Source organism: Podarcis erhardii (assembly GCF_964252035.2).
Source record: "Podarcis erhardii genome assembly, chromosome: 11".
Lineage (NCBI taxonomy): Eukaryota > Metazoa > Chordata > Lepidosauria > Squamata > Lacertidae > Podarcis > Podarcis erhardii.
In genome coordinates, this window is record NC_138501.1 from 39,362,251 (window position 1) to 39,381,837 (window position 19,587).

The following is a 19,587-nucleotide window of genomic DNA, read 5'->3' on the forward strand; positions in this document are numbered from 1 at the left end:
GCATTTTAACCTGTATTTTAAATTGGTCCCCCCCCATTATGTTTTTACTGTAATTTTACTGGTGTTAGCCACCCTGAGCCTGGCTCTGGCAGGGGAGGGCAGGGTATAAATAATTATTATTATTATTATTATTATTATTATTATTATTATTATTATTACATTGAAACTCCCAGCAGCATATACTTCAATTTACAATTTGTATGTGAAAAGTGCCTTCCTTATAAGGTGGGGTGGGGTGGGGTGCACTTTTACATCACCCATGGCTCAGTGTAGGAGATAAAAGCTTTAGAAGATGGTGCAAGCAGTTTGTGGAGAAAGCACAAGCACATCTCCAATCACTCTGAACTCAAGCATGGGAGTGTCTTGATGCTGGCCACAGAAGAAAGTCAAGAATTGGAGTCTTCTTTCCCCCTTTCCATTTGAATGCAGCCACTCTAACCCGCAATCTCTATGATGCCCTTAATTTATTTGCATTGCTTTTCCTGAGCATTCTGCTCGCTAGGCAATGGCTCACATTTTCAACACAATCCCTGTTTGAGCCTCTCCTGGTAAAGGTGATCCACAGGCCTAGGCTTCCCAAGAGACATGGATGTAGTGTAGTGTAGTGTAGTGTAGTGTAGTGTAGTGTAGTGTAGTGTAGTGTAGTGGTTAGTGTGTCATGACTAGGGATTAGGAGATCCGGGTTCAATTCCCCACTCAGGTCAGGAGACCCATTGTGTAACCTTATACTAATTAACATCTGTCACCTTAACTTGCCTGCGAGGGCAAAAACATGGATGCTTGCTTGAGCTGCTTAGAGGGAAAACAGGATAAAAGTGCAGTAAAACACCTCCAAGGAGGTCAAAACCCTCACTTAAGGAAGCCCAATCCATCTGTGGTCCTCTAGATGCTGTTGGACCACAGAATCCCATCACACCCAACTACTGTGTATGCTGGCTGGGACAGATGGGAGCTGCAGTTCAACAGCATCAGGAGGGACCCATCTGATGAAGGCAGGCATTGGTGTCTCAATGATGCAGTAAAACTTTAAAGTGTTGGCCCAATGAGGGAAGGGAGGGTGGCATTTCAGGCAGCAAAGTGTCTAGTGCTGGCACTGGCAACAAACTGAATGCACATATTGTAAGGACAGGATTGGCCACAACTCCCTGAAAAGCTTACACTCCTGGACCAGCCCAACTTTTTTGTATAACATCCAAAACGGCCCTAAGAAGGAACAAATACTACATTAACTGAGAATTTTGTGGTTGGTACTGTTTTATTGTCCAATAATACTGATTAAATATTTACACTCCTACTCTTATAAATCCACAGTTAAAACACTCATACCTATGGCTTTTGATCCCCCCCCCCAATCTTTTAAGCACAAGATCTTTCTGTAAAGGTTCAAAAAAGTTTAAATAATAAAACAGTAGCCTGATGCATTGAGCAGACACATTTACTTTGTATTTTTTTTAAACGCATTTTCTTTAAATATAAAATGTACCTTTTTTTCTAAAAATAAAAATCTGGTGATAAGATGCCAGTGCAACCTTTCAGCCAACTCATTCCTTGCTACAGATGCAGCCAAAATATTCCTATTATAATTGGCCCTTTAAATCAAAACAAAACTGCCCGTGTTGAACTAATTCCCCCCCCCCATCTTAAGTTTATTGTAATGCAAAAAACCCTGGTAGCTGACAATTGTAAACAAAATTACAAAGCACTGTACAGCAATATCTACACTGTCTCCTCTGCATTAGCTTTGTAAATGTCCTAAAAGCTTTGTGGAAGTTTAATTCCTCAGTTGTGAGAAGGCACAAGGGTTCTTTTTAAAAACAAAACAAAAAGAAAACCTGTAACACACTCTACTTCCATACCAATCCACTTCCAGGCTTAAAGACAAGGAGTGTGTTCACATGTCACAGTAAACCATAGTTAACCAGTTCAGACATAGCATTTAACCAGGGACTGTGGTTTTTTGCTCTCGCTGGAAGCGTGAAGCAGGAGAGACTGCTGCATTTGCTGTGATGCGTGAATTGGATCTGTGGCTAACCTGAAGAAGATAAATAAAGCAAAGACTGCAGCTACTGCAAAAATTAATATTAGAGGGGGAAAGGGGATAAATTGTCTGCAGTCCTTATATAATCCATCTGAATGTTGGAACCTTGCTGTTTTAACACTAAACTCATACTTGGAAAAGAAAACAGAACTTGCTCCGGAAGTCTCTCCCAATGGCAACAGTATGACCTAAATGGTACAATCTAGCAAAACTCTACTATTAAACTTCACACAAAGCTTGTTCATCTCTAGAATAGGCTTTGTTCCGTGGTTTTTTTGTTTTTTGTTTGTTTGTTTGTTTGTTAGGAAAGGGGGATTATCCCCCATCCCTCCCCAAAAAAAACTCAAGAAGGGCAGTTTAATCAAATATCCTAACTTTGGTCCACCTGTCCACTTCCCCAACAGCATCGATACAAGAGAGCCATCCATTGGTGGTGCAAAAGTCATACAAGTAAATTAACAAAAATAGTTTGGTATTACATTTCCCACCCCACCCTCCAAATCACAGGTACTGCAGTCTACATTTCCTAGGTCTCCACCTTTTCCTCTTGCATATCCACTATTGGCTGAGTTTTTAAATCATCAGATTCTTCATGATCTGCTGTGTGTGCTTCCACCTCCTCTGCCTGAACAGGCGGGTTTGCTTCCAGCTCTCCTTGATCCACATGTCCCGATTCTACTTGCTCTATATCAGTTTCCTCTATAAGCTGCGCCTGAACCTCTTCCATTTGTAACTGGTTCACATGCTCCACGTCTAGCTCCTCCATGTGCACTTCAGCACTTTGCTCAGTCTGAATGTGCTCCACTTCTAAGTAGCTTATCTCCACCTGCTCTTGTAGCTCCGCTATTTGTTCACCTTTCACTTGATTATTCTGTATCAAATCCGGATGCACCTGCTCTACAGTCACTTGTGCTGGATCCACCTGGACCTGGATTACGGGCAGGACATGGACTTGTTCCACTTGCTCTATGATAGTCATGGAAGCCACTGGGTTGCTGTCCACTGGAAGAATGTCCTCGGTCACAAGCCGTTCTGTGATGTTATGCATTTCTTGCAGGTGCCTCCGCAGTTCACTGCCTTGCATAAACCACACGTCACATAAGGTACAGTGGTTGGGCTTGTCACCTGTGTGTATTACCAAGTGATCCTTGAATTGATCCCAGCTGTTAAATATACTGTTGCAGACCTGAAAGAACAAAACACAACAGCTGTAGGAATGCTAACCAAAGTTCATTGTATGTCTTCAGACCATTCTTTTCAATTCAGTTTATTTCTTTAAAACCCCAGGTGGCAACGAAACAATTCCACTGCTTAGGACCTAACTTTCCCTGCGTCAGCCAATTGGGAACTATAAATTAGTTCACAGTTACAAGCAACCCACTAACTAACTAAAAAATAGTTAAGGGAACCTCCAAAGGCATTATGCAGAACTGCACAGCGGATCCTTACACTGGATTAGCTCCATAGAATGACACAACCAATGACTGCATGCATGTGCATCTAGTCTTTTGGAAAGCTATTGCAATAAGACTTATTTAGCACCTTAAACATTTTTATCATTAGTAAAATCATTACACTTCTCTCTTCTAAAAAATGTTATAGTAATGCACCTTGCATTGAAGCACTTGCCTGGCAGCTATAGGTAACAAGGAATGGGAAGCAGGCGACTGGATGGATAAGCAGAGGAGAGAAAAACTGAATCCCTCCTCTATGGCCAGCACAGAATCTATGGTAAGTGGGCTGTCCTAGAAGGGAAGCCTTCTTCTCCACGCCCATCACAGAAATGCAGCAAGTTACTGCAGGAGGGAGGGGACTCTCATCCCTTCTGGGATAGCTCCCAGCAGGCTAGCAAAAATACTGCATGCTTGTAACTTTTGTGGGCTTTTTGCAAGGTTGTTTAATAGGTTCTTCTGTCCATCTTCAAATGCGCTATCACTAAGCAACTCAGCTTCTTTTAGTCTGACAGCCATTCACTCAAAGTTTGGTTTTTGGGCCTTCCTCCGTGGCATTCCCTCCCCAAGAAGGTTTTGCCTGGTTCCAACTGTTTCTTTCAGGTGCTGTACCAGACAAAGCCCTTTCTCCCAGTATTCAAGGCATTTGATACATTGCCAGCTCCCTGTGCTTATATCTTTAATGTTTGGTTTTATTGCTTTTTAAAGTTGCAAATCACTCTGAAACAAAATCTAGTATATAAATATTTTAAAGAAAATAAATATAAACTCAACGTGGAAAATTGTTTATATAGAGTTTACTATAGAGATCAATGCTTAAAAACATGACATCTCTGTGGTGCAATCTGCCTGTGGTCTGAGGACCAACCAGGTAGGACTGTGGGTGCTCCCCACGCTCAGTGAGTAGTAAAGTGGTGAACTGCAGAGTAACGACATTTTTTTAATCATGACCAGACAAACTTTTTGCAAGAATCTTGCTGCAGGTGTGCTACACAAAAGGCAGGGCATCCTAACCTGACAGCCATCCCCTAAGGGTGCTGCCACTGGAGCACATGCCAGAAAGAGAGGAAGCAGGATCTCTGGCCAAGCAAGTGAGGGAAAGCCAGAAGAATAACGTTGATTAGTCTTCTGCAATAGCAATAAAATAAAGGGGGGGGGGGAAACTGCTTCTGTGCCCATCTTTAACAACAACAACAACAACAAAAATGAACATAGTGCTAAAGACAAAGTATCAGTGGGGAAAATTAAACTTAGTCTTTTCTGGAACAATCTCCACTTTGAAAATAGCAGTGTTACCAAAAATCAATTTCCCATTTCGAACTCGCATATCTGAATTTGCAAAATCGCAAGATGTTCTACTCAAATTTATTTGTTGTAATAAAAAAAAACTCCAAGAATTAAAGCAAATATACAATTCTACATGAGAAAACAAAGGGTTTTTTCATACCAAATTTGAAATTATACTATACAATAAGCTGTAAAGATTCTCTGGTGGACTGTATATTAGAATCCAACTTTAATCTCACAATTTGAAGAGACGTTACTAACATCATCACTCCATAAATCATCATTGCATAAAATACTGTGGGGGAGATAGAACTTAATAAAGCTACAGCAGCTAAGAATAATTTCTTACTATCTACCAAATTCTAGATACGGTATAAAAACAAGCAGATACTAGGTCCAAAAACATCCCCATTGCAATTAGTCCAAGTGGATCTTCACTCACACCCCAGTATTAAATTTTGGAGAAACAACAAACTATTACCGTATTTTTCGCCCCATAGGACGCACCGGCCCATAAGATGAACCTACGGTAGTTTTTTGGGGGGGAAATCAAGGAAAAAAATTTGATTCCCCCCCCCCCAGCCTGCAGAGGCTTTGCACAGCCATCCCCAAGCTAGAAGAGGGAGATGGAGCGCTCCATCTCCCTCTTCTGCCTTCAGGGACAGCCTCCCTAGCCTCCGTGGGGCAGCAGCTTGCCCCGCTGTCCCCCGAGATTGTGGGGCTGGCGGTTGGGAGAAGCTTGCTTGCTTCTCCCCACGCCAGCCTCCAAACCAGGTCGGGGAATAGCGGGATGGCGGCGCTCCGCCTCCCCGCTGTCCCCCGAGCTTGTGGGGCTGGTGGTGGGGAGAAGCTTGCTTGCTTCTCCCCACCGCCAGCCTCCAAACCAGGTCGGGGAATAGCGGGATGGCGGCGCTCCGCCTCCCCGCTGTCCCCCAAGCTTGTGGGGCTGCCCGATATCTGCTCGAAACCCGGGGTGCGCTCCGGAGCGCGCCCCATGCTTCGCACTGCAGGCTGCCGCCCGCAAGCCTTGCGAGCCTGGTGGGCACTCCCGCGGGCTCCCAAGGCTTGCGGATAGCTTTCTGAAGCCTGGAGAGTGAGAGGGGTCGGTGCGCACCGATGCCTCTCGCTCTCCAGGCTTCAGCGAAAGCCTGCATTCGCCCCATAGGACGCACACACATTTCCCCTTCATTTTTGGAGGGGAAAAAGTGCGTCCTATAGGGCGAAAAATACGGTATTTTAAAGCACTGAGAAGAAACAATACTATTTCAGTTAAAACCAATTCAGCTATCAGCATGGGCTTTCCACAAACAACTTTAAGATAAACTCTGAAAACAGGGAGAATGGCTTTGACACATCTCTCTTCTCTTCTGACACTTTAAGGGCTCCAGGCTTCTAACTATTACTACAGGGTCCTGTGTAGCCTAGCACCACATGTTGCTGCAAGAACCCAGTCCTAAGTGTTCTGCAGCAAAGCCAAACTGGAGATCAGCTCCCACAACCCCGCCCTGGCCACCTTGTCGACAACACAGGCTGTCTACATGGTCAAATTCGCTAGACCAGAATCACGATGGGCAAAATTACATACCTGACATTCATAAAGTTTCTTCCGTCCCTTTTTAGCACCAGCGCTGGACTGGCATGCTGTCAGGTGGCATTTGAGTGTGCTGTTTCGAGCAAAACGTTCACGGCAGTTTGGACACTCAAATGGTTTTTCACCTATCAAGGCAAATATCAAGGCATGACCAAAAAATGAAAATCAGGTTGCCTCAGGTTCAGCTTTTTCACTGTTACAAACTCACCTCCCTACCCCCGTAATTAGGTGGGATTTTGCCAGTTTCCCATTCCCGAACGTCAGCTATCCAAGAGGAGTAGAAGTACAAGAATAAAGAGTTTAGGGACTACTAAGTAGGGTTAGATCAGTGATATTAGACTACTAAGCAGGGCCATCTTTCTATCTTGTGATATTAGCCGTCTAGGATGCTGTGTTCATAAACGGAGCAACATCCCTGATTATCCGTCCATCTCTGAAAACAGATGATCTGCTACGGCTATTAGCCAAGAACATACCTATCCCCTCATAGATTCATCTATTCCCTTTAATAGCCCACCCTTAAGAGCACAGCAAATAAGATGGCACAGGAAACAATCACCGCCGTGCCCAATGTGGCTCATTCACAGGTAAAAGCAGGTAAGGCTATAACCTGAGGGTGGAATTACATGCTACCTTGGCAAGCAGTTTTCCCCAAATACTATTTGCGAAAGTAATACAAGTGTGGCATTTGGGAGAGGGATGTTGAATGTCTCCAATCTTCCCTTGCAAATGCTGACACAGACACACACCCCAGGCCACTCCCCACACAGTCAGGTTTATGTCAAGCTTCAGAGCCCACCAGAGATGCATTTGCAGCAGAGAACTGGCACAAGTGAGGAACAGGCTCATTCAGTGCACATCTGCATTTGGCAATTCTCTCCTGCATAATTTTCCCATTCACACTATTCACCTTATAGGGAAATCACTATTTGATAACTGTGTGCTGCTTCATGACATGCAATTCTGCCCTGATAGTCATGGATTAGTTATGCATCATTTAAATTTTTTATTGTGTGCGCAGCATGCTTGTCTCCCACTGGAGCCATTGGAGGGCTCAACATTCCTGGTTATAGAAGCTGAACGCTTTCCCTTTCTAAGTAACACTGAGCAGGATTTATAACTTACATCTTGCTGAAGTGTTCAATAATAATAATAATAATAATAATAACAACAACAACAACAACAACAACAACAATAATAATAATAATAATAATAACCCTTGCAAATTGTGAAGGGTTTCCCATTCATCTATTGCATTATCTCCTAAACCATTCAGCAGTGCTGTGGAGAAACAACTCACACTAGTACCTAGTCTAAGGTTAGACACCAAATGAAATATAATGCACACTGCAGTCAATGCACATTATAGATCTTGATACACAAAAAGAACAGATAGGTTAAAGCTAAATGTAACTTTCTTAGGGGCAAAGCATACTTTCCTTAACGCATTAAGCAGAGCATTGTACAACGTCTGACTGCTGGTAAAGAAGATTGTTAACTTCAGATTGATCTCAGCTATCATTTTTATGGAGGAAGCAAAGTTCACGTTTTCGTGGTGTAGAGAGAAACTTATGCAGACATTGAAGATCTGCAAATCAAAACGTCTCTTGAATACATAATCCAGCCATTCCCGGCAATAAGGGCACTGCAAATTGAATTACAGGCATTTACACACATTCAATATGTTTGTGACCACGGGCCTGCATATCACACCGAACCCGGAAGTGACCCAAAAGTGTCACAAAAAGGGGCAGAACAGGACGGGCTGTTTGCAGGCTTTTCTAGTGGTGTTTCAAATGCACACAATTTCACTGATGCGCACAGTGCCTTGGAATGTAACTCTCACGTAAATGGGGGCTGCCTGTACTGTATTGAACAATCTACCACCTAAGCTTCTGTATTTTTCCCAATTGTGGCTCTGCGTACTGGGATGCAAGAGCAACACGCAACATGAATGGAGCTGTTTTACAAACACAGGTGGTGTTTCGAAAGCCAGTGAAAGCCTTGCTGTGCAGAGCATTGCTGTCAAAGGTGGGGGGTTGAGTTCTGCAGGCACAACCACATTCATTTATGTCAGCAAGCTCTGCTCACGTTATAAAGCATAACTGGGTGGCGATACATCTAGGGCTAGGAGCATTGACCAAGCCTGGGCAATTGGTTTTATTGCACTCCTGTTCCTCTCCGATCGGTTGCTCATGCAAATTTAACACTATATACGTAATCTTTTCAAGTGCAGCCTGAGATTATCCATCTGTAAAATGCATTTAAGAAGCACTTCACAAATAATTCCTAATATATTCTTTGCTCATTCTAACTCACTAACTAGCATTAAAGCCAAAGGAAAACCCACATTATCCTCCTAACTCTTCTTCCCAATTCAGTACACTCAAAATATCCACCCGTTCATCCTTCTCCATCTCTTCTGTCACAACAAATTCTCCCTTCTCCGCACAATCCAAGGCTATCCAACTAGTTTCCCCTTCTTTAAGAAATGCTATGCTTGTGTGACTCCTGCCAACCTAGCAGTTCGAAAGCACGTCAAAGTGCAAGTAGATAAATAGGTACCACTCCGGCGGGAAGGTAAACGGCGTTTCCATGCGCTGCTCTGGTTCACCAGAAGCGGCTTAGTCATGCTGGCCACATGACCCGGAAGCTGTACGCCGGCTTCCTTGGCCAATAAAGCGAGATGAGCGCTGCAACCCTAGAGTCGGTCACGACTGGACCTAATGGTCAGGGGTCCCTTTACCTTTACTATGCTTGTGTGATGAAATTGTGGATACACACAGTCCTATAAAGGGGGCATTTCAATGAAAAATTAGAACTGAGTTAGCCTTCTCCAATCTAGAGCCCTCCAGAGGCTTTAGATTACAAACTCCCATCAGCCTCAACTAACATGTCTATTAGTCAAGGATAATGGAAGCTGTAGTCCAAATCTCTCCGGAGGGGGCACCAAGTTGAGGATGGCTAAACACAAACTAGTAACTAAGCCAGATATAGGCCTGGGGGAGGCAGCTCAAACTTGACCGGGCCAGAGTTTTTCCAGATCAATGTCCATTATGTGTTCCCAAATCCATAGAGACCAAGTCTGATGTCATCATGCAGTATATTTTCTATCAAAGTAGAACATTATTCTGCAAAACTGTACGACTGACCAATAAACAAATAAATTTGACAATGGGTTGAAAAAGCCACATCCCAAGTACTTCTGATCCAACACTGAAGACACAAAAAGGCACATTTCCCTTCCACCATTTTCACTTTGTATTTGCCAATGTGTACTGTACCTATTGAAATTGGTTGTGGGACAGGGAGACCCTTCCAAGAGACAGTGTCATTTTGATGAAGGAGCAATATGCAAGAGATGATTGATTCCCATCCTCTAACAACCACAGACACACAACAAAACTTAGGGTGCTATCTTGCTGCTTTCTGATTGGGAAAAACATGCTAAAATCCCAGGATCAAAAAGCACAGCTAAGCAACTAATAGTGTCCTCTAAGGCCTCGGAGCAGTCCCTGATACATGCAGCAGTTTGAGTAAAAAAAAGAAGCTAGGCTATTTTTATCCTTATCCAGATCTCTGTGCAAGCAAAGCAAGCCTCAGCCTATCTTGAAAAGTTATCTGTGCTTGCCAGAGGCCTTGGAACAGAGACGGGGTTTCCTCTACAAAGAGCTTTAAATAATAATAATAATAATAATAATAATAATAATAATAATAATAATAGAATCAACTGACATTTGGGTGGGTGGCAAGTTATGAGGGCCAGCCTTAAATGGTTCCTAGATTACCTTCCATTTATAAAGGCTTTAATCAACATTTACACCATTCTTATTCCACTACCAATGAAGGCTGTACAAAATGTTACGGTGAGAATCACTGTGGGGAGGCGAGAACCACAAAAAGTGGTGTGAATTGTCTGCAACTGGAAGGGGGAAGGGAACTGCAGTTACCTGTGTGCTTCCGAAGGTGCTCTTTGAAATGTCCAAAGTGGTCAAATTGCTTATCGCAGTACTGACAGACATGTATTTTTTTGCCAGGTCTCTGCTTCTTGTTAGCACCACCTTCATCAAGGTGGTAACAGGTAAGGTGCTGCTTCAATGCACTCTCACGCAGGTACCTTTTGTTGCATAGGTCACACTTGTAAGTTTCTGTGGAGTGCGTTTTCATGTGCTCCTTAAAGTGGTAAAACAACTTAAATGTACGGTTGCACTTTTCACAGTGGAAAAGATTGTTGACGTGCGACAACTGAAGTTCCATTATCTCAATGCCTTCCACCTGCTTGCCTGTTGGATCAGATCCGTCGTCACACTCTTCCTGAATTTCACTTTTCCTCTCCCCATGGCGGAACTTGCTGGTAATATCTGCCAGGAGAGCCAAAGCAGACTCATCTGATGTACCCGTGGTTTGTATGTACTTTATTGACTGTTCAGCAGAAGCGACCTCCTCAAGTGCTTCAACGTTATTTTCTTCCACGTCGATAGCCCCTTCTGTAATCTCCACCTCAATTTCAACAGGCTCAGATTCTGCGCAGGGCAGTGTTTCAGTAATAACATTGGAGGTCTCTGCTATCTTCCTCTTTTTGGCTATACTCTTATCTTCTACCTGATCCGATTCAGGCGGCAATGAATTTTCTTTGTTCCTAGAAAAATTATACACAACACAGTGCATAACATCAAAAAGGCAGTTCTGTTGCACTTAAGGCTAACCAGGCTTCTCATTTTAACTCAGAATCCGTGGCCAGCTTTAAATGAGAAAACTGGCTATTCCAAATACAGTTCACTGTTGCTGAAGATGTAAGTTAGACCTAGTGGCAGGAATTGATGCTCCTAAAGGGAAGGAGAGCATGATCCTGTGCCCTGGGACATAGGGGGTAAGGCGGTACTTAAATCATCCTGGGCCTAAGTTGTTCAGCACTTTGTACCCTAGTAAAAGAACCTTGAACCAGGTCTTTTAACAGCAGCAACCTTTGCTTGCAGCAGTTTCTATCATGAGTCTGGCTGTAGCATTCTGCAGTGGCTGAAGCTTCCAGAACAGACCCACTTATTTATCATGAAGACCACAGGATGATGCAGTAGTCATGATCATGGAAAGCCAACAAGAAGAGAACCTGGCCAGTGCATCGAAGATGGGTAAAGATAGTTCTAACATGCCTTCCCAAGGCACAGTCCTCTGAGAAACCACACTCACCTGATTTCGAGTGCTTTAATGGCTTCCAGCATCTGAAGATACTCTGCTGCTTTCCAGACATCACTTGCTTCCTCTTCCCCTTGCACCATCAGCTTGGCGGTGTACGTGAACTCAATTAAGTGACGAAATGCCATGTTACTTACACCTAATGATAGCAAAGAACAAAATGAAACCTAGGCTTTGCAAAGAGGCTTTGCTAGTAAATACCTAAACAACTGCCTTATTATTATTATTATTATTATTAATTAAATTTGTATACTGCCCTTCATCCAAAGATCTCAGGGCGGTTCACAGCATTAAAAGCATTGAAGCATCATTTTCAACTCCGTTCAATTCATACTAGGAACAATAACTAGCCGGGCTATGTTTTATGGCCACTTCCTGCTGTCTGCTCTCAGCATTTAATAATTGAACGTAATGTGTACATGTATTAACCCCATTCCACTTTGTTATATGATCTAGACCTAAGAACTGGTGGGATATGACTAGAATGAAACACTTCCCAGGAAAATATCTCTTAGTCCTAAACTGAAAGTATGCCTATGAGAATGGGAAGACAAGTGAAAGAGACATAGCAGGGTTTTTGTTTTCCTAGTTCTTTTCACGCAAGAGTTCTGGATCTAACAGAATCAGCAAGTTACCTTCTATCTCTACTAGAGGTTCCTGAGTGAAGTCTTGGAAGAATTTGTAGAAAAACTGGCTACAGGCAGCAAGAACAGCTTTATGGGCTTTAAAATGGTGACCTAGGAGGAGAGAAAGAACTGGATATAAATATATGTTAGATGGTCATAGTGGAGAGGAAAACATTGTAATATACAGCCTTCTATATTAACAAGACCAAGAACACTGCAGTGTCAAGTCTTCCCACAGAGTATGTGTCTCCAAATTTCATGCCAAACAGTAGATCTAAACACACTAGGTATTTAGACCTCTTTAGTGGAGGTCTCATTTGGACATGGTGATTGAACAATACAGGCAACAACTGTTTTATGCACGTCTGACTGGTGTGTGATCGTGGAGGCACGCACAGTGCTGAACCTAGAAGTGACCCTAAAAGGTTGGAATGGGGGCAGGGTGCAACACTTTACGTGGGCCCACCGAAATGCGTGGGGCCCCAGAACCAAACTCCTGTGCAAAATGAGGATTGCACGTACAGTAGTACCTCTGGATGCGAATGGGATCCGTTCCAGAGCCCCATTCACATCCTGAAGCGAACACAACCCGCATCTGCGCGTCACGATTCGCTGCTTCCACACATGCATGACGTCATTTTGAGCGTCTGCACATGCGCGAGCGGCGAAACCCAGAAGTAATGCGCTTGGTTACTTCCGGGTCACCGCGAAAATGCTCAACCCGAAGCTACTTCAACCCGAGGTACGACTGTGCTGAATGTTATGAAAAAGCACATCAGGATGGGATGTGGATGGTGGCTTAGGAAGGGGGGCGCAGTAGGCTGCTCCGGGTGTCATCACTGAGGGGGGTGACTGCGGAGCCTGGCCTGCAGCGAGCCTGAGCCACATGTCTCTCTTGGGGAGTGACATGGTGGCTCAGGCAGCTGCAGGCTCCACGCTGCCCAAAACAGCAATGTGGGGCTTGCGGACTACGTGGAGGTTCCGCGCAGCATGCTCTGCCCCATCCCCGGGTGCAGGGCATTTGTGCCGCCCCGGGGTGCCCAAGCAGCTAGCTATGCCACTGGATGTGGACTTTGGATGGGTGAGAGGGAAGAGAATGCAGCATCCAGTTTCTTCACAAACTAATACAGTGCACAAATCGGTTTAGGGAAGAATTCAGCATTTCAGTTTGCTGCATACTCTTGCAAAATAGATTCGGTTATCAGAAAAATCATTTTAAATTGTGAAAGGTGGTGGTGATACATATAATAAAACAAGCAGAAAAATGTTTTGCCTTCTACAATATTTGTGCAGCCTGATCTTATGCCAGTCATTTGGAATTTTAAGTCCTGAGTTGAATGGGACTGCAACCTAGGCAGGTGTATATGTAAGTGGCCTAAAGCTGTAAACGAAACAAGCCACGGTATTCAAATTTCAGTTGACCGTCACTCAGCTTCAATGAAACTGAACTGGCTGAAGTCCAGATGCCTTGTGCCTTAATTCAAATTATGGATGATATGTTTGTGAGAGACCCAGTTTGCGTCACGACATACCATCCACAATCAAAGTGATGTCTGTGAATTGATCCTGCTCCCGCTGTTCATTCAGTCTGTCCAACATTACTTTGTAATGTTCTGGAAATTCCTGAATGCATTCCATCGTCTCTTCAGCTTCCATGGCTAATAGATTTGTCTAGGAAAGATCATCAGTCGTAATGAGAACTCCACAGTCCATAGCCATAAATGGTTACAGTAAGCAAGGATATTCATCAGCAAGAGGTATCCAGACTCAGAAGCGGGTCCTATAAAACGATGAGTAAAGTTAGAAGCACACAGTATTACACCTACCACATCTGGAGAAGCTATAGCAAATACAAGACTCAGTATATAAAAACACAGTGCATAGATAGCTGAACGACATTATGAAGCCCATGGTACAAGGGGAGATGAAGAACCCCAGTCACAATAGAACCAAGGAAGCCAACAGCAGCAGAGAAACACTATCAGTTGAGGGGAAAGGAAGTGATGGCAGTAAGAAAAGGTGTGGATTATTGGAGAGAAAAACACTGTTGTATGGCGGGAGATTTTGGTTTCCAGCCATAGGAACCTGAAGCACCTGCATTTCTTAACTTTTAAGGTTTTCTTTTTAAAAACTGAACAGGCTAGGTTTTCATTACCTCCTTTAACTAAGTGTTTCATTCATCAGAATCATGGGCAACATGCATTTATATTGCCAATGCTACAGACAAGAGAGCAGAGGCATAGAAAGAAAAGAAATTATGCATTTGGAGCTTGTGTGGCCACAGGAGCCCAGAGAGTAGCTAAACAGGTTTTGGGGTTGCAAGCTGTACATAATCCACTAAGACGATGGATTACTGGAAGTTAAAACTAAAATGGGATCAGATTCTGTACAAGCACACACAGTACATACAGTATGTACATACATACAGATAAACTATACACCCACATACAGTGGTACCTCGGGTTACATACACTTCAGGTTACACACTCGGCTAACCCAGAAATAGTGCTTCAGGCTAAGAACTTTGCTTCAGGATAAGAACAGAAATCGGGCTCCGGCGGCGCGGCGACAGGAGACCCCATTAGCTAAAGTGGTGCTTCAGGTTAAGAACAGTTTCAGGTTAAGAATGCACTGCCGGAACGAATTAAGGTACCACTGTGCATGGTGGTACGATTGCCACTTTTCTATGGCTCAACTCCATACAGCTAGGAAGTATTTAGGAATGTTCATTCTGTTTATATCCCCCTGTTCCTCCATCATGGAATTCAAGGTGCCGTATGTATACTAAGTTCTCAGTGCCATCCAGGCACGGACTCAACCCAGGTCTCTTGCTTCAGCAGGGCCTGGGATCATCCAAATGAGAGATTATTTCAAATTTGTAATAGCCAGGATAACAAACACCAATTTGAAGATCCTGAGGTAAAAATAGTATTCCAGTGCTGTTGGTACTCAAGAGATGTTGAGCTCAAAGGAGGTATGGGGCATATCAGGGCATGTTGGGGGAATTTGATGCAGTCTCCTTCATTGGCCACCCCCTGCCCCCTGCTAGCAAACGGGGGAAACAGAAGTACACCAACTACAGGAACCAATGGAACAGAAAATGAAAAATAAGAGTGGGGAGAGGGGGCCACAGTACAGGGCAGGACTTTGGATGTGTCAGGCTTCTTCCCCATTAAGATTGCTGTGTTTAAAAAAAATCAGAGTAAAGGTTTCCTGTATTTCATCACCCAGGGAACCCAACTGTCTCATGCATCACTGCGTACATTTGATTTTGCATCAAAATGTCACTGCTGTGCTGCACTTCACAGCTGTTTACCATGGATTCTCTCTGTAGTCATGTGTGTGCTGAGGTTTGCAACCATGTGCCACAGGCTTATTTCTCTCTGTCTCTCTGTCAAATAAGTATCACATGCTACATCCACTGGACTCCAATGCAAAGTTTCTCAAACTGTACTCTGCAAGCTCCATTCAGGGGGTCAATGGGAAGGCTTTGGAAGAGCTGCGATTCTCTGCTCTCAGTCCTGTCTTGAAGACAAAACTGCTTTTTGACAAGGGCCAGGTTCCTTTAAAAAAAAAAAAAAGCTTCTTTTGAATCTTAACCTCTACTAAATTATGGTTTGATGCTGCTGTCAGCTACCTTGAGTTTCTTAAATGAAAAGGCAGCTCTTATTTCCGGCAAGAAATCATAACACCTCTTAAGCTGCAATAAAAGCCCTGCTGCTTTCCTAGCTTAGAAGCCAGGAGACCCCAGGGGCAGAACGTGGCCCTCAAACAGGCTCAGAAGCATCTCTCCTTAGGAGAGCCACACGGCACTGGAGTCCACTGGGGGCACGCACGTCAATCATCGGCTAGGCAGCCAATCGCAGCACTGGAAGGTAGAGAAGCGGGCCAATGAGCTGCTAAAGCGGGCTAAGCGGAAGGCCTAACCGTCGAGGGGCGACGAGAAGCGAAAGGGCCTCCCTGAAGGGGAAAAAAGAGAACGGAGCGGGAGGTCCCCGCACTAGCCGGCGCGGGCGGAAAGACGCCATAAGGCAGCCGGCGCACAGACCGGCGCAACCCCGGCGGCGGCCCTGTCTCCAGAGCCGTTATTACGTCATCAAATCGCGCATTAAATCGATCCCTTCTCGACGCCAGCCTCGGCCAGAGGCGAGCGCCGACCTCGAGAAAATCGGAAGGGTCCGAGAAACACTCACCCGGAGGAGCCTCCCGCCCCGCCGAGCCTCCTCAGCCGCCGCTATCGCTTCCTGCTTGCCGAAAAGCGGGGCAAGCGCCGGCCAATAGCGCTACTCGCATTCCCGTCCTGCACCGCGCGCCGGAAATGGCGAGCTCGTTGACCTCCTTTACCTGCCGGGGCGCTCTAGGGAAATTGGCGGGCCCAAGTGCATGATGGGAGTTTTGAGGTGCCTGCTTTGAGCGGCTGCCCGAGTCCCATTCGCTGTGCCGCGAGATGCATGCCGGTAGTCGTAGTAGGCGCCGCGCTGCTGTTTCTGCTGCTGCCTCTGTTGCAGGTGGCAACTTGCTTGGCTTGCTTTCTGTTAGTAAAAGCACTCTGCTTAATATTTGGCATCATTTTGCTATTTATGAATACGTATTATCTAATTCTAATGGATGCAAAACAACACCTGGACATACTGGGAGAGTTATTGGAAGAAGAAATCACATTTATTATAAAACGTTCTCTCTTCAACAGAAAATTCGACAAAGAGATGTGTGCTGTTTGCCAAACATGTCTTTACCACAATTTTATTCGGTGTGCCGCCTTTCCGTAGTTAAAACCATGCTCAAGATGGCTTACAGTATGAAAAGATTTACATAATTACAAACAACAAAAGCCATAAAACAATAAACAAAACACTTCAAAAAGTCCACAACCAAGCATGTGCTCAAGATCTCCTTTTAATCAAGCTCCAGTGTTTTTGTGATGAATATTGCTAGTTCCTAATCTCAAAAGGTTTTCTTTCCAGTAATAATAATAATAATAATAATAATAATAATAATAATAATAATTTATTTATACCCCACCCATCTGGCTGGGTTTCCCAATCACTCTGGGCGGCTCCCAACAGAATATTAAACAGAATAAAACATCAAACATTAAAAACTCCCCTAAACAAGGCTGCTTTCAGAGGTCTTCTAAAAGTCAGATAGTTGCTTATTTCCTTGACATCTGATGGAAGGGTGTTCCACAGGGCGGGTGCCACCACCAAGAAGGCCCTCTGCCTGGTTCCTTGTAACCTCACTTATTGCAGGGAGGGAACCGCCAGAAGGCCTTCAGTGCTGGACCTCAGTGTCCAGGTTGAACGATGGGGGTGGAGACGCTCCTTCAGGTATACTGGGCTGAGGCTGTTTAGGGCTATTTTATGCAAGCTTTACATAATAAAGTCACAGAACGTATTTATAAGCATGTTCAATGTCTTTGTAACTTGTCGCTTTAAAAAAATCATTTCTTAAAATGTCAAGAACCTTTCAACATGTCTGAAGATTACTTCTTCATGTTTTACTTTTGCCCTGATAGTGCAATCCTCAGAAAGCATTGGATATATAACCATGTTCTAAGTACAGTGGTACCTCAGGTTAAGTACTTAATTCGTTCTGGAGGTCCATACTTAACCTGAAACTGTACTTAACCTGAAGCACCACTTTAGCTAATGGGGCTCCTGCTGCTGCTGCGCCGCCGGAGCACGATTTCTGTTCTCATCCTGAAGCAAAGTTCTTAACCTGAAGCACTATTTCTGGGTTAGCGGAGCCTGTAACCTGAAGCGTATGTAACCCGAGGTACCACTGTAACCTGTTCCAAGCATAGTTTTTTGAGGGGGGTGGGTTACATTGTATGATGTGTGAGTCCCTTCTAATTCCTGGATCCGGCAAGAGTTAAAATCTAATGGAGGAGCCCATTGTTGAATTAGCCAGGCAAGGGCCATAATGGCCCCTAAGTATGGGTCAATTAGTATAAGCAAGGAAGTTGCTCTGTGACCCTCCCTCACCTGGCTAGTAATGAAAGTTGGGGTTTGTGGGGAGGGAGATGAATCCTTATGTACCTTCCTGCAGGTGCCAACCATCCTTACTGTCACATTTTGGGAACAAGCCACAGCACAGTGGCAGAACACCTGCTTTTCAATCCCTGGCATCTCCAGGACTGAAACCTTCCTGAACCTGGGAGAGACACTGCGAGTTAAGTGTGGACAGTACTGAGCTAGGTGAACCAATGATTTAACTTATATATAACACAGCTTCCTCTGTTAATGTGCCTTATGAAGGAAGCACAGTTAGATGTTTCTGCATTATTGGTGTATATTGTGGACAGTTAAACTATGGAACTCCCTGCCTCAAGAATTGATGGTTACCAAGTTAGAAAGCTTTGAAAGGGGATTATTAGATAAATTCATAGGGGATAAGAGTAAACAATGGGTATCAAAAAAGGAAAAGGACCCCGACAATTAAGTCCAGTCGCAGACGACTCTGGGGTTGCGGCGCTCATCTCGCTTTACAATCCGAGGAAGCTGGCGTTTGTCGCAGACAGTTTTTCTGGGTCGTGTGACCAGCATGACTAAGCCGCTTCTGGCGCAACGGAACACTGAAACCAGAGCAGCGCACGGAAATGCCGTTTACCTTCCCGCCGGAGTGGTACCTATTTATCTACTTGCACTTGCGTGCTTTCAAACCAATTTCTGGGGAACAATAACCATAGAGGACTGTTGTCCTCATGTCTTGTTCATAGGCTTCCCAAAGACATTTTGTGTTTGGCTCCTTTGGGAAACAGAATGCTGAGCTAGACAGGCCTTTGATCTGATCCCGCAGATCTACTCTTACGTTTCTCCCATACTGTGAAAAGGATCCCTAAGATGTAAGTCTTTCAGTTACCAAACTGCGGAATGGGAAATCTCCTTCATTACTATTTATTAACATATATCCCCCACACCCACCAAATATTCATTATGCAGCAGATAGTCTGGAAAATAGGGTTCCTCTGAATATATTAAATCTGAGTATATTCAAAAGTTTTTTTTTTCTATCAGCTTTTCAACCTAGGAAATATGCCAAATGATTGCAAAACTGTTTACAGGAGCAAATGTATCTCCAGGCTAGGAAATAATTTGTATCTCCTTGGCTAAAACAGTTTGTCTTTTCAGTGTGCTTGGATTCATGTACTCACTTACATCTCCTTTTCCAACCGCTGGGTGAGCCTCCCTGTTCTAGGTCAAGGTCCTTTGGCACTGAACAACTTATGCGAAACAGGAACACTCTTTAACTTGGTTTTGTAGTTTTGATGAAATGTGTACTTCAGCAAAATGAGTGCCTGGAATATTTTACTGTGGCTCAAGCTCTTCTCTTGGAAAGTGCTTTGGTATGCATTTCTTTTTAAAATACCTCTCAAGAGCGTACAACTTGATTTCATTCATC

The 19,587-nt window shown here is 44.1% G+C and overlaps 1 protein-coding gene across 2 annotated transcripts; it reads right to left on the reverse strand.

Annotated features, from left to right (window-relative positions):
- Nucleotides 1-1,817: 1,817 nt before the first annotated feature.
- Nucleotides 1,818-16,523, reverse strand: ZNF131 (zinc finger protein 131). 2 transcript variants are annotated; one of them, XM_081880825.1, is made up of 7 exons: nt 16,380-16,523; nt 13,719-13,857; nt 12,196-12,297; nt 11,555-11,699; nt 10,318-11,006; nt 6,362-6,492; nt 1,818-3,224 (listed from the first exon to the last, which is right to left on the reverse strand). In XM_081880825.1, exons 2-7 carry the CDS (start codon nt 13,840-13,842, stop codon nt 2,565-2,567), a joined length of 1,851 nt encoding a protein of 616 aa, XP_081736951.1. In that variant the 5' UTR covers nt 13,843-13,857; nt 16,380-16,523; the 3' UTR covers nt 1,818-2,564. The 2 variants fall into 2 exon arrangements, with proteins under 2 accessions (XP_081736951.1, XP_081736950.1); XM_081880824.1 differs by having other exon boundaries at nt 13,719-13,966; nt 16,380-16,512.
- Nucleotides 16,524-19,587: the final 3,064 nt, after the last annotated feature.

Bases quoted from the DNA above. Each gene is read 5' to 3' on its own strand.
- ZNF131 (XM_081880825.1), bottom strand. From the start codon at position 13,842: ATGGAAGCTGAAGAGACGATGGAATGCATTCAGGAATTTCCAGAACAT. The intron at 12,298-13,718 runs GTATGTCGTGAC...CTCTCCTCCTAG, and splicing joins CATCACTTTGATTGTGGATG to GTCACCATTTTAAAGCCCAT. The intron at 6,493-10,317 runs GTAACTGCAGTT...TTGCCTTGATAG, and splicing joins GCACCTTCGGAAGCACACAG to GTGAAAAACCATTTGAGTGT.